General features: G+C 45.3%; 1 protein-coding gene across 2 annotated transcripts in view; it reads right to left on the reverse strand.

The window, feature by feature from the left end:
* Pdzrn3 (PDZ domain containing ring finger 3) overlaps window positions 1-14,387 on the reverse strand; it is a 223,298-nt gene that overhangs the window by 46,142 nt on the left and 162,769 nt on the right. Inside the window, exon 1 of one of the 2 annotated variants that reach the window (XM_034511584.2) lies at window positions 2,507-2,868. The exons of the other annotated variant lie outside the window; for it this stretch is intronic. Within the exon in view, the coding sequence (XP_034367475.1) occupies window positions 2,507-2,575 (69 nt within the window). The 5' untranslated portion in view covers window positions 2,576-2,868. Of the gene's footprint in view, window positions 1-2,506; window positions 2,869-14,387 lie in introns of those variants that run through there. 2 annotated transcript variants of the gene reach the window in all.

Raw genomic sequence — 14,387 nt, forward strand, 5'->3', positions numbered from 1 at the left:
TTCCAGAACGCACAAAATCTCCAGGCCCCCACTGGAATACTGCAGGTATATTAGCCCAAGAAACCGCAGCCCTCAACTGCTTTGACAAGCCCAGGGTAAGAAGAGGCTTGCTTTGTCTCCTCAAAAGGATTCAAGTGTCCCGCAAGGTCTCAGCACAAGGGTGTCAATGACTGTGTCACTCTTCAGCAAGCAGGCAAGTTGGGGAGTTGTTACTGTTGGCTGTTGTTGTTCTAATGTGAGTAAAGGTACAATAAGGTGTGTGTACAACCAGAGGCAAAGCCATTGTTCTGCACCATTAAGCTCACAGCAGCCCCCCAAAGAAATTATAGGCAGCTTGTGATGCCCCTAATGAAGAGCATCTCTTTGAATTATCTCTGGATAAGGAAAGGATCAAGCCAGAGTCTTAGAATATTTGATCCTCTTTGTGCTGCTGTTATGAAGGCTTACTGAAGTCAGACACCCCGGACTTTCTGGAACTGTAATTTATGGAAACCTTAATTTCTCTGTTCTAATAAGGTTTTGCATAATGAGGGTGAGGATACAATTACTAATTCCTGCAAGAGTTTTGTGAATTCTTCTGTGCTATGGTTCGGGCGCCCAAAGAATAGGTGGGAGGAGGGATTTTACTTAGCTGGCACAAGGGTAGTGGGTCTGAGAAGTAGTTTGGGCTCCCTGAAAACAAATCTGCATGGTTCTCTAAACTGCTGACAACATGTATTTCAGACGGAAGTCATTTATCAGCAACTCGCCGGACAATACTTCAGACAGAAATAGCCTTACAAAATTTTACCTAGCAAAAACCAAACTGAATCCAGATTCCTTCTTTTGGGACTATAGTCTGGGCTTAAGATCATAAATAATAAGGTCGAATAAAAAATAAGTTGACACAGATTTGTTGTAGATAACATAAAGCTGATTTGAGAAGGTGCCCACTATTATAAATGTATATGAAATTCACCTGAATGGAAGCTACATGATAGTTTTGGTGCTGATGATATAAACTAAACCAAACCAAACCAAACCAAACCAGGCACAGAGTTTTGAAAACTACCATTTAACTTACTCCCTCTGCAGTAGCCAAGCCTAATATAGCACACTGCTTAGCCAATGAAGTCTGGTACTCAGTTCATTTCACTTCTAAATGTTTGGCTCAAAAAGAGAGCCCCCAGATCATCAGGCAAACTGATGCTTAGAACATATTGAATGATGCCATGAGGGATGGGGCCAGACCATCAAGTCCTCCCATACATCCCTAGGAAACAAGGCTTGTGTCTCACTAAGTCCTGAACATGGAGGTGGAAGCCAAGGATATTTCTAAGACTTAAGAAGCTTGTTTTTAGCAGGTGGGACACTTCAAAAAACCTTAGAATGCTTACACTGATCCTTTATATGCCTTACTGCAGACAGCCGACAGACATACAGACAGATGCACCTTTTATTCACCCAGTATCATCCCGGTATCCGTATCATTAGAGTTTGCTTACAGACGCAACATTGAGCTGTCTTGCTAGGGACACCTGCCCTCTGGTGGCTCATGTGAAAATAACACACAACTAACTGATCAAATTTCTTTTAAAGTCAAGCCTGGTTCTTTAAAACAATGTATTAATTAGCCATTTGTTGTTATGAACCAAGAAACACACACCCATTTTTTTTGCTTGCTGTCATGTTATTCTACTATGATGATTTAAAAAACTTACCAGACTGTGATGTTCTGTTCACTGAAATTATTTTTTTAAAGGCACTAAACTGATTCAAGAGAAAAATCTTTAACTGCCGAGTTAGGTTAGCAAGAACCATGTCAAACCACCTTGTTCAAGATGGGGCTTGAATACTTAAAAAGAAAGCGCTCAACACAGATGTAAAATAAGCTATCTGGGCTGTATTGAACACATGCCCTGACATCTCAACTGAAATTTCATGTTGTGATGTAGAAGCCGTGACAAATCACCTGCTGAGGGTGACAGTCTGTAAGACCGAGTCACTTGCTTCAAAAGTTGCTAACATTTACACAGAGAGATGTATGCAACTGGCAAGTGTGAGGTACAAATGTGAACCACATGTCCCAGTACAAGACGCTGCCGAAAGGAGGACTCAACAGAAGACTTTGCTCTGCTGTGAGCAGTGCCTTAAAACTGTTTTAAACAGACACAAAAACTGCAAGCATCCATCACTGCCCCTGTCTTCCCCAACTTATTCAAAGGATTCGTGACCACTCTCTGACCCTTCCTGTCGGCTATCTGTAGAGCGCTTAGTTGTCATGGAGCTTTGTGACACAGCTGCTTCAAACACATTGCAAGACCATCAACAGCTATTTAGACTCTCAGAATCAAGCACCGGAAAAGCTGCTAGGAAGCACATTTCTTAAGAGAGTTAACAGAACATCTCCGGAGAAGTGGGCAAGGCAGGCTTAGGCAGAACACAAACACACACAGAAATTCCCGATCCCTGCCCTGGGAGGGATGCTGCCAGGTGAGTACCACAGAATAACCTGCCGCGCTGTTACCTGGCAAACTTCATAGAGTAATTTGTACTGCTCCTCTTGCTTCTGCGCGCTGCACAAGCTGCATCCCATGTTTGGAGGAAATGTCAAAGAAAGCCTTCAGGACCTCCAGCGCCTGGGAAGCCACTCCTTCAGCATGCAGGCATTGAAGGGCTCTCTGAGAGCCTCAGGTGAGTCAGGCAGCTACAAAGCCTTACACAGGCATGGCTCTCCGAGGCTGCAAAAACAACTCTTCTGCTTCCTCCACGCTTCCTTTCCTTCCCTCGCAGCATGTACGCACGCACGCGCGCGCGCGCGCGCGGACACACACACACACACACACACACACACACACACACACACACTCTGCTCCCTCCTCCGTGTGAGTGACTCTGGCAGCTGGATTGTGGTCCAATGCACACGCTATATATACTGCTGCTCATGCATATTAATCAGCTCTCATTGACTATTCATAACAGACAATGATACAGAAGCTATAATTGCCAACTATGACAGTTGAAATTTCTCTAATTAACAAGCAAGTGCTCCAGTGGTAGGGAATAATAAAAAGACACTAACAATTTTGCAAGCCATTTTCTGGCAGTTACAAATAAACATGACTGCATTTTTTTCTTTTTTTCCAGCAGGGTCTCTTTGGATAATCCCTAATGCATTTCAGCTAAGTAGAAATTCATTTTTAAATATATCATAAAATTTCTGATGATATAAAATGTATTTAATGCTGCAGATAATGATGGCACATAAACAGATTTTATGGAAAGGACATGTTTTGAATAAGATTCCGATAATGTTTAGCACTGTACAAAGTTGTAGGGAAAAAAAAAAACATTCCACCTATGAATAAAATATCCAAATGTAAATTGCAAGCTAGATCCATGAGTATGTAAAGTAGCTAGAGGTGGTGAAGAGAGACACTGCCCTACAGGGGAGCGAGCAGATATTATTACCAACATACCCTGCCAATCCCAAAGGCAGCAGAAACTTATTTGTCAAAGTGACCTGGAAGTAGAAGCTGCCAGCCTTTTGCCATCTCCTCAGCTTTGCAGATGCCACAGATAATGCAGAGCTGACACTTGAGAGCCAATTGTCACTGGCTCTTACTGTTTATGCTCTGGCATCCCACTGCTGCTCAGGCTTCTGTAGGTGTGCCTAGTAATGTGTGCCAGGAAAGCGAGAAGAGGCAATAGTAAAGGCAGAAGGTGATAATGGACAGTACTCAGAGGGGGAGGGGAAGGGCAGAGGAGGGGGAGGGGAAGGGCAGAGGAGGGGGGGAAGGGCAGAGGAGGTGGAGGGGAAGAGTAGAGGAGGGGGAGGGGAAGGGTAGAGGAGGGGGAGGGGAAGGGCAGAGGAGGGGGAGGGGAAGAGTAGAGGAGGGGGAGGGGAAAGTTAGAGGAGGGGGAAGGGCAGAGGAGTGGAGGGGGAGGGGGAGGGGTTCGGTCTTAAGACAATGTTTCTTGCTTCCCATTCGGTCTCTGTCCCACTGAACCACTCAACCAGCTTCGGAGCTTTTTAAACTACTTAACAACAACACCCACCAGGCCAACAAAACAACCAAACACCTGCTTGCCCTCTGCCTGAATGTAGTGCATAGGTGCTTCTTCCTTACCCCAAATGGCAATGTTAAAAGTTCCCATACCTGCTTCCAGAGCGATCACCAACCCCCTCCCTTGATAAAGGGTGAACTGTCTGAGAAAGACTCCCACATCCCCTGTCAAGAGGTGTCATGGGAGTGCAAGAATAATGGCTCCTTTTTCTGGGAGCTGAGACACACCTGAGATGTGAGTGAACCTGTCCCAATTAACTCCTACTTAGGCTGGTGGCCAACAGGTGGGTAGGGTCCTATTTCTCAGACGGAAATACTCAGCCAAGAGATACTGCCTCTTGGCTGGGCTAGCTCACAGCTTTGATGGTTGGAGGGGAGGATGGCCACTTCCATTTTGGGTCCTTATCTGAAGCTTCTGCCTCAGCTGATACCAGAAGAGGCAGGCATAAACTGGATTGGAGGGTGGGTCTGGGCTGGAGCCTTGATTGTCGATTGTGGAGGATTCTGGGAAGGATCTTATATAGCTAGCAGCTTGTGAAGCTTCATTCTCCTCACCTGTAATGGTGGGCATGCTAACCAGCTGACTTACAGAGTAAATAACTTGGAGAAGGTTAAGTCCTTCAGCTACAAACTGGACGTAGTATTTATCCATGCTCTTGTCCCTTCCTACAACCAGCCCATCTCTAAGTCTGGTCTGCTCAACCTCACTGGCCTAAAAGCCCTCTAGTGACCTCTAATCACATTTGGATGAAAGCACAAAAGTTTCCCCAGGGACCCAGAAGGCTTGGGAAAATTTGGTCCTTGTGTATCAATTAGCTGGTACTCTCCTCTGGTTCTCACTACACTCCAAACCACCCACATCCTTCCTTGTGGATAACAGCTTTCTTTCAAAGCTCTTCTTCCCTTCTCTTTCTTATTAACCCTTTACCCCATCTCAGCCCATAGGAACCTTCTCGAGGAGAGCCTGTGCTAAGTCACCTGCAGGCATCCTCTACAGGCATGGATTTCCCATCGTGTTTATCAATGTGTTGTATTATCATATTCCTTTTTAAAGATGATATATCCCTCCCACTGCTGTGTGTGTATGTGTGTGCATACGGACACACATACTGACACACATGCACACACATACACACACACACACACACACACACGTACTCAATCCAAATCCAGGTCCTCATATTGCCTGGCAAGTACTTCACCCAGGAGCTAAGTCCCAGTCCCTGGGATCACTTCAGAATCAGTGATGATCCTGCTTACAGATGGTTCAGTGTTTCTCTGCAGGAGGCTTAAGTTCCTTGAAGCAGTCTCACCATCTCTAACCAGGGTGCTCAGGAAACACAGGTTGGCTAGCTGGATGAATGGGAGGAGAGCCACCTGCCAGCTCCACAAAGCCATGAATGCAAGTGCAAGCTGCAAGCACCATTATGAAACAGAAAGCACAGGGCCAGGTGTCTGTGGGAAGGGAAGGCTCGCTGTCATGGTTGACTCTCTGCTTCTAAAGTTACAAGGCCCCTTGGCTTCACAGTCTTTCTTTGTTTACTTACTTTTAAACAACCAAAATAAATATTGAAGTGAGTGGAAGTTGAGTTGTTAGAGAATGTATATGTGTGTGTATATATATATACACATATATATAATAGATATAAAGGATGTATTATATCTATTATATATCTTGTTACATATCTTTCAAGTTATAATCTCAAGCTGAGAGAGTTGTAGTAAACACTCCACTGGACTTCAGCATAGTGCCTGTTAAAACACTGTGGATTTGGGAGCATATTATAAGCTTAAAGATGTTGAAGCAAGTTGTAGGTGCACACTTGTAATCCTAGCACTGAGGCAGGCAGGCTGCCACAAGATTATGGTCAGCCTGGGAGTATATAACAAGACACAGTTTCAAACAAACAAACAAACAAACAAACAACCATGGCCCAAAAGTATCAGGGTTATTATTGATGTAACTATCAGAATGCAAGCAACCAGAAAAGTCATTTGTTCACTAATTCACTTAAAAATAGCAGTGACTGGTTGGGGACAGAGCCCAGTGAGTACAGTGCTTACTGTGCAAGCATGAGGACCCAAGTCCTCACGTGAAGCTGAGTGTGGAAGCACACACATCTGGACCCCTGAGACCCTGAGATCTTCTGGTGAGACGGGAGGTGCAAACAGGAGATATCCCAGAGTTAGGTCATGGTCACCTAGCCTGGTGTACACAGCACCAAACAACAGTTTCAAACAGGGTAGAAGGTGAGCAGACCCTCTCTGTCTCTGTCTCTCTGTCTCTGTCTCTCTGTATCTCTGTGTGTCTTTCTGTCTCTGTCTCTCTTTCTCTCTCACACACACACAGAAGTAACAAACTGACAGCATATTACTATAAAGAGCATAATAGAAAGAAATGCCTGTAGTCTCTACAACAGGAGTTTTAGGGGGAAGGGCAGCATTTTACATTAAACCAAAGTTCTCTGATGCCTAGCATCATAGGAGACAGCAGATTGTCTCAGTTGCTGCTGTACCCAGTGCCTGTGACAAGCATCATGTGGTTAACAGGAAGTGCCATTGGATCATCTACTACTAAAAGAATGGCAGGCAGAGAGGAAAACCATACTCTGAATTTTTAGGCGAATGTGTTTGACCTTGTAGATGCTGAGAAACAAGCATCCAGGGCCCTGTGAGTGCCCAGGCCTCACTTTGAAAACCACTGTCTCAGAAGAACATTACTGGTATCACACACCTCCTTGCTGACAGTGGGGACAGGGAACAGAAAATACACCAGACCAAGTTCTATACCCATTCTTGGCATTCAAACATCATATGGAATTAACGTTGCAAATCTCCCATGTACCCACAGTGCCTAAAACAAGACTATCCAAGTCAACATCTGCACAGAGTGCCCTCTATTTGGGACAATTGCCTAGCACACGTACAACGCAGTCTCACTGTCAAAGTCTTGATAACTGAGCCTGCGAGCATCATGGTGCATTCTGAGAGAGGTTCACTTGTGTAAGGGAACGCACTAAAGCCCTGAGCCACACTGACCCTGGTGGTCATGTGAGGACAACAGTGTTAGTGCCTGCAAGGGAAAAATGAAAACTGCATGCCACACAAAGGCACACACTGGTGAAGATATTTAACCTCTTCTCCCATTGGTAACTGCATTATCTGAAAACCCTAACAAGCTCACCAGAGCACCGGGCACTTTTCGCAGCTTACCCTGTACCATCCCACACCTGCCTCTTTCTGCTTTTGTGGACATTGAAAAAAAAAAAAAAAAAGAACTGTGTAAAGAAGGGTCAGCAAAGATGGCTCAGTGAGACAGAGGAGGCCATCTGAAAGCACTGAAGGGGCCCAGGGCATGTCTTTAGTAACTGGTCTTTGAAAATCTGTAGATCACTGGGGATTCTGCTGGCTCATTCTTTTGTCAATCTGACACAAGCCAGAGATATTTGGGAAGACTTCAATTGGCCTGTGCTAAGCCTGTGGTGCATTTTCTTAATTGATGCGAGAGGGCCCAGCCCACTGTGGGCAAGTGTCATCCCTGGGCTGCTCCTGGGAGCTAGGAGAAAGCAGGCCAAGCAAGGCAGTAAGCAGCATTCCTCTATGGCCTGAGTCAGTTCCTTGCCTCAACGTTTCCCCCACCTTGAGTTCCTGCCTTGATTTCCCTGAATGATGGATTCCAAGCTGTGAGATGAAATCAACCCTTTCCTCCCCAGATTGCTTTTGGTCCTGGTATTTTATCATAGCCATAAAAACCTTCACTAAGATGGGGAGTGCTACTATAGGTTAGCAGATGTGGACGTGAACTCATGTGAGCGTAACTGCTGAGTATGCCCTCTAAAGGGAGCATATTGTTTTCTGCCAACGAACTGGGTTACCTTGTCTGATATCTGAAATAGGATCTTCTTCTGTTCTATGCTATATAAAAACAATGCAGGCCTCATCAGACTATGCGCAAAAGCTTCCCTATGGACTTCCTGAATGACAATGTAAATAGATGTGGGATGACGGGGCAATGAGGCAGGACAATGCCACATAGAGCATGTGTATCAGTGGGCAGGAGGACAGAAATGTCCTCCCCGAACCTTCCAGCTGGTTGGCTTGATCCTAGTGCCTTGGCCCTTCCTCAGCTTGGTTTCCACTTCCTTTCAGATCATACTAACTCATCTTCCCCATCATTCCAATCTCCTTCTTTCAGATCTTACTATGCATCATGGCTAGAGTATTCATTACACATGCACAGGTGCACACAAGCATGCATCTAACAAGTTCATAGCACAAGGTGCAAGTTCTCCAGCACGGGGCCAAACCTTTCTATTTGTTCCCTTTGCTTCAGCTGCTGGGGACATGCACACTGGTGTCTGGCAGCGTTTAGCTGAGTTAGATGTTGCGCTCTCTGCCTGGAGCACCCAACTTCATGTCCATTATTATGCCCCTTGATCTCACCTCCCTTGTCACAGCACCATCCTACAGGCAATGGTGGAGCTTCTATAGAACTCCCAGGAGAAGGTAGTCTGTGTGTCCATCACTTTCCTCCTCCTAGTCTGGAACTCTTCTAGGACCATATTCCATGTCTCACTCAGATCAAACTGCCCATCTCTCCCCTGTGGGGGTGCTCACTGTATACCCAGTAAACAAATTCAATATCAGATACAAAACAAGGGTTTGAACTATGTGGGGTAGCTTTTCTGAGTTAGTTGAATACTGAACAAACAAACAGATATTCAACATGGGCAAAGGGATTACTTCCACAAGAAAGTTAAGGCCTAAAGCTTGGGAAAGATGTCTTTTCTGCCTTGGGTAGGAGGATGATTCTTATGAACCCTGTACACCAGTTTTGGCCAGGGATTCAGTCACAGTCTGAGGAAAGGGTTTAGTGACTTCTAGTTACCCCTCAATAAGACAAGGCAAGTTTCTGATAGTTTATCTGAATCACAGTGAGTGGTCCCTGGGCTTGACAGAGTCAGAAAGTTGTTTTAAAAACAAGTATGGAAAGACAACATGTCCAAAGATATCAGCCTAAACCAAAGAGATGACTTGAAGACATATGTAAGAGCATTTGAGTGTGATTCTGTGTCTGAGAGGCTCTCTGTGTTTAGAACATCAGTTCAGGATCCCACGTCTCATTTTAAACAATGAAAAGAAAAAAATTCTTTTCCTCAATAAATTGATTGAGGGGCTGCTGTCTCAAGGGCATTTCGGAATCTCATAGACTACTCTGGCTGTTGGAGATTGACAGCTTCCTGTTTGCACTTGAAGCTCCTGGAGATGGATGCTGTGTCCTGCAAGGAGGTTGGGTAAGGGAAAAGGCAAGCACACTGCTGAGTGTGTACCGCAGCTGCCTTCGAATGTCAAACGGGCAGATGAGCATCTGTCTCCAAGACCTGCTTAGCAGAGCACAGAGAACAAGAATGCAGTAGAGGCCAGCAACAGGGGAAAGACACCTGCTATGTTCGTGAGAGTGGCAGAAAAGATGTCTAACCGCTTTCATCTTCAGCAGAAAGAACAGGTTTTCTCGTGTCCTTGATCTGTAAGGTCACCCCTGTTACGTGTCTAGTCTTTGGACTGCCACAGCACATTATGATGGTTCCTGGACCTCCTTCCTGTCTTGGGATTTGTGCCTGGACTTGGGAATTCCTGAGAAGGGGTTCCTCTAAATGCCTCTAGTGGCTCTCTGCTGCAGAAGACCTCACAAAGCATGTGAGAAGAACAAGTCTGAGTTCCTACAAGGTCATCATGTGGGCTGTGGTGTGGGCATCTGCATAGGGCAGGGAAGTATGGTGAGATGACTCAGCCCAGTCTATGGAATAATTTGCTGAAGGGGTGGTGAGCTCACAGCACCCTGGGAACAGGGCTTCTCTACCTTATGGAGGGGTGACCAACTGCTCCAGAATTGCAGAGGAGGGCTCATCAAAGAGTAAAAACTGGTCAGATTTCTTAGAACATATTCTGCAAGTGGCCAAGAAATCAAGAAAAAAAATACAAAAATGACCATCTTGAAGGACAGAAAAATCCTCTAGCACACTCTAGTTAGGGGGCCACCAACCTTTCCCATAAGGGCTAAAAAGAAAATATATTTTGTGGGCTAAGAAGCAAAATCAAGACTATCACACTGTCCTGTATATTCATAACCACCCCTCAGATGAAGAATGCACCTATTGTTTGCAGGCCCTAACAAGATGGGAAGGCTATATGCTGATATGGCTTGTGGACCATAACTAGCCAACAAGGACATCTGAGCTTGAGTTCTTTGATACTAATGGGAGGATGAGCCAGTGACCCTCACCACTCCACCCAGACATTCCTGTTCAACCCAAATAAGAACTGTGGCTGAAGGAGTCGGAGTAATGTGCCCAGTAACACTCAGCATGCACCTGGCAGCAATGAGATCAGAATTTGACGTAAGCCTAAGGCAGGTAAGACCTTGCCTGTCCATTAGGAATGCTGATGTATGCAGCAGGCTTTACAGACTGTCTTCTTGTTGGGAAAGGGCTGGTAAAGAAAACAGCTCAAGAAACACAATGTCCTCACAAATGATCCTAAATCAACATGTGTTCTGTGAAGAGCGACCCTGCCAGCAGGACCGCGCTTGACTGGCCAGTCCCAGGATATGTCTAATCTTATTCTGAGCATTTCTCCTTTATGTGTATAGTTAGAACACCTCTGGGTCCACAGGAATCTCTTCTAAGTATGGGGGGTAAGAAGTATATTCAGATCTGCTCTGGTCTCTGGGTTTAGGTAATACGATAGATGTGCAGCAGGTTTCGTTCTGCATGTGGAAGTCAGAGCGAGGCTCTGTGACCCTGCCTAGGCTCCTAGCCCACCTTGCCAGCACTTGCAGACGGGAGAGAATCCTGTGGATGTGCTCCAATCCCTGGACACAAGTTTCCACTGGGCAGCAAGAAAGTGAATCATGGGGACAGAGAAGAGATGGAAAGTAGAAGTCTGGATATGAGTGGCAGGAACCCAGACAGGGGTTTAATGCCTTAGGTTCTGGAGAACTTAACCCATGTTTATTATGAGTGTAGAGGGCAGGCTCTGAGGAGAGAGGAAGGCAGGGTGATTGGAATACAAGAGAAGGAAAAGGGAGAGACTTTGAGGGTACTTGAAAACGCCACTGGTGTGTCCTAGAGATTCACAGAGTAACAAGCTTATAAAGAATCCCCAGAGGACAACCAAAAACTACAAAACCATGGGGTGGGGAGTGGGTGGTAAGGTGGGTAGCAGATATGACCTCATCTTATTATCTTACAAATTAAGTTAGGGGTTTCAAACTAGATGCTGGACCACTGTCGGCATTCTCAAACAAATTTTAATTAAATGGTAATTCTGAAAATCAGTAACATTTAAACATCAATTGTTGCAATCTAAAATACAGGTTGAAAAGATCTTTTGTTGAGTTCCTATGCTCTGGTTCACAGGACCTTGCATTTCCATGTGACAAACCTGAGCAGGAGTGGGGCAAAGGTGTTCCCTGGAAATGGGGTGGGTGGTTCTGACCGCTCAGTTGCTCCTATGTCCTGTATCGCCCTGTTGAAGCTCCAGAGCACCAACGTGCCAAGCTTATGCAAGGTTGGCTCTATATTATGATATAAACACAAGACCTCTGTCTGAGGCCACAGGTGGCAGATAGGCCCACTGGAGAGAGGCTGTGTCTTCTGGGAGCTCCTTCCAAGGGATAGTGTGAGAACTTCACTGTTCCCAGCCTGGTTCTGTCATAGCCCAGGGCTGCCGAGAGTGAATAGCAGTGGTGTCTGTTCATGGATGGAAACTGAAGCCTTGTTTCCCCCTTCCAGCCATTCACTCAGCAACCTTACTCATCAGCCACTGTGAACCAGACACTGTTGTTTAGGGATTAACACAGCACACATGGTCCCGGCCCTTATGCTTCCACGGGGTACCAGCTGCTTTGGCTAAGATGACTGATGCTTCCCCAGTTGTCATACGCTGTCCATTGGTCCTTAGCATAGGTGACATGTCTACAGTGTATGGCCCTGTGAGGTCTTCCCATTTCTTTTTCATGACGTCCAACTATAGGGATGTTCATCAATTGCCCCAGGTACTATTTATGAAATTGTTTTCTTTAAATTTTCTCACTTGATTTTACTTACACGTTTGAAATAAAATCTAATCCCCACAATGTAAAAAAAAAAATGAATCACTTGCAACGTGAGAAAAATAGTATACAACAACTGTGTGAATTTAAAGATAAGAAGACTCACCCTATAGCACACAATACTGACAGCTTGCTGTGTTTGTTGGTAGAGGGAGTTTCCCATTGTACAGAATTCCAGCCTCACTCTGACTTTCCCCACACTATCTTACCAGCTCTGTATGTTTGGCTTCCAGAACCAGTTTGTTTTCTGAAGGATGTCTGGAATCTTCCACTTCACCATCCATTTGTGAACTGACACATCTTCCCTTGCCTTTGCATGCTGGAGCCCAAACTCCATCCTTCAGCTCCCACATGCATATTAAAGCCAACCCTGGCTTCACCACCAAGACTGGCTTGAAGCTCTGCAGTATCTGCAGGGATCTGCATTCTGCCACCTTCTTGAGGCAAGACCTTTAGTCCTTCCAACCATTTAATTCAGTCGGATGAAGGTGAAGCTAAGGGCTTGGGACGATATGGTATCCAGGGGCCAGCCTTAACTAGGAGGAGAACTTTAAGTTACTGAAGTAAAGGACCAACACAAGGGAGAACTTGCTGAGCAGAGCCGGTCCTGGAGCCTCCAGGCATGTAGCATAGGCAAAGTCCTCAAGAACTGTGTACTTGAAGGTGGATGGAGGATGAGACAGAAGCGAAGCTTGAGGAAGAGACTGTGATTGTTGATGCTAGGGGGAAAGGTTGGACAGAGTGAAAGGGTAGGGCTGTGGAGATGGCTCAGCCAACAAAAGCTTGTTGCATGAGTATAAGAGCCTGACTTTGACCCCTAGAACCCTGTAGAAAAGCTGAGCATGGTGGTAAGTTATCATAATCCCAGTGCCGGTGAGGCAAAGCCAGATAGATTCCTGAGGCTCACTGGATAGTTCTGTTAGCCAAACCAGCAAGATCCAAGCCAGTGAGAGACTCAGTCTCACCCCACCCCTGCCAATGTGGCTTGTGTCTTGAGGAATGACACTCAAGGCTGCTTTCTGATCACATCCGTATGTACACATGTCCAGACACATGAGATACACACATATACACAGGAAGGTTGCTTTCTGATCACATCCATATGTACACATGTCCAGACACATGAGATACACACATATACACAGGCATGTAAGTGAACACGTATACAGAGTAGAAAATGGCACTAGGTTAGAGGCAGAGTGAGCTAACAAGAATTTTGACCTGGGCATCCAACTGGCAAATGGCTATGTATTTTCTTCAGTGGCTCTCAGATGGAACCAGAGCTACAGTGGATATTTTGACAGCTTTCTGTCTTGGCCAGATTCTGGAACTCAGGACAATGTCCCCATAGTAGACTGTTCTTTCTATGAGCTTGGAATTGAGTCATGGGCCCCTTGTCAGTGAGGTTTGAAGAAGCTGGGTAACAGTGTGGGGGGGGTGGGGGGTGGGGCGTGCATTAGCTGGGTGACTTGGGCATTAAACAGAAGCTGGCTCAGGAGTTTAAAACAGCTCTACACAGAAGATAAACAAGAAGCACTAAAGACACTTACTTGGGGGAAAAAACTGCCAACTGAGGCTTCATAATTCACTTCTACCTATGAGGTTCAAGTGCCATCAAGTCTGAAATTACTTACAAAGCTTCTACCCAGGATTTACTTTCTATATAAAACAACACTTCACAGAGTAAGTTAGTAAATGCCATCAAGACCAATGATTTGTTTCGAGAGGGAGATTCTGTCAACAAATGGGCAACACTAATTTTTTTTTTTTTAAACATTCTCTGGGAAAATATAACAATTTAGTATATTTGTGAGCTGGATAAGCACCAGTGTCATTGTCCTTAATCTTAAAAAAAACAAAACCAGATATATGTGTGTCTAAACGCTAATAAAAGTTTTCTACCCTATAAATGGGACAAAGTTGAACACTAGATCACAGGCAACACACCCGCTTAGGATTCTGGTCTTATGGCCAGAGCCCAGAGGCAGGGAAAATGGAGGTGATTTAGAAGAGTCTCTGGTAAGATACATTTGATATGAGTGGGCTTGCTGAAGCGAAACAGTAATACCAGAGAGATACAAAGGTGTGAAAGCCATTACAGTGTGTCTAAATGGTAGGAGGCCTTGATGCTGACGTCTCCCAGGTGAGCAGCCTGTACCTACAGGCAGCCGTGTGCTGGCCAATATCAACTAGAAAGCCAGTGAGAAGCCAATGGGTGGGTGCTCTAA

This window comes from Arvicanthis niloticus, chromosome 9, assembly GCF_011762505.2.
Source record: "Arvicanthis niloticus isolate mArvNil1 chromosome 9, mArvNil1.pat.X, whole genome shotgun sequence".
Lineage (NCBI taxonomy): Eukaryota > Metazoa > Chordata > Mammalia > Rodentia > Muridae > Arvicanthis > Arvicanthis niloticus.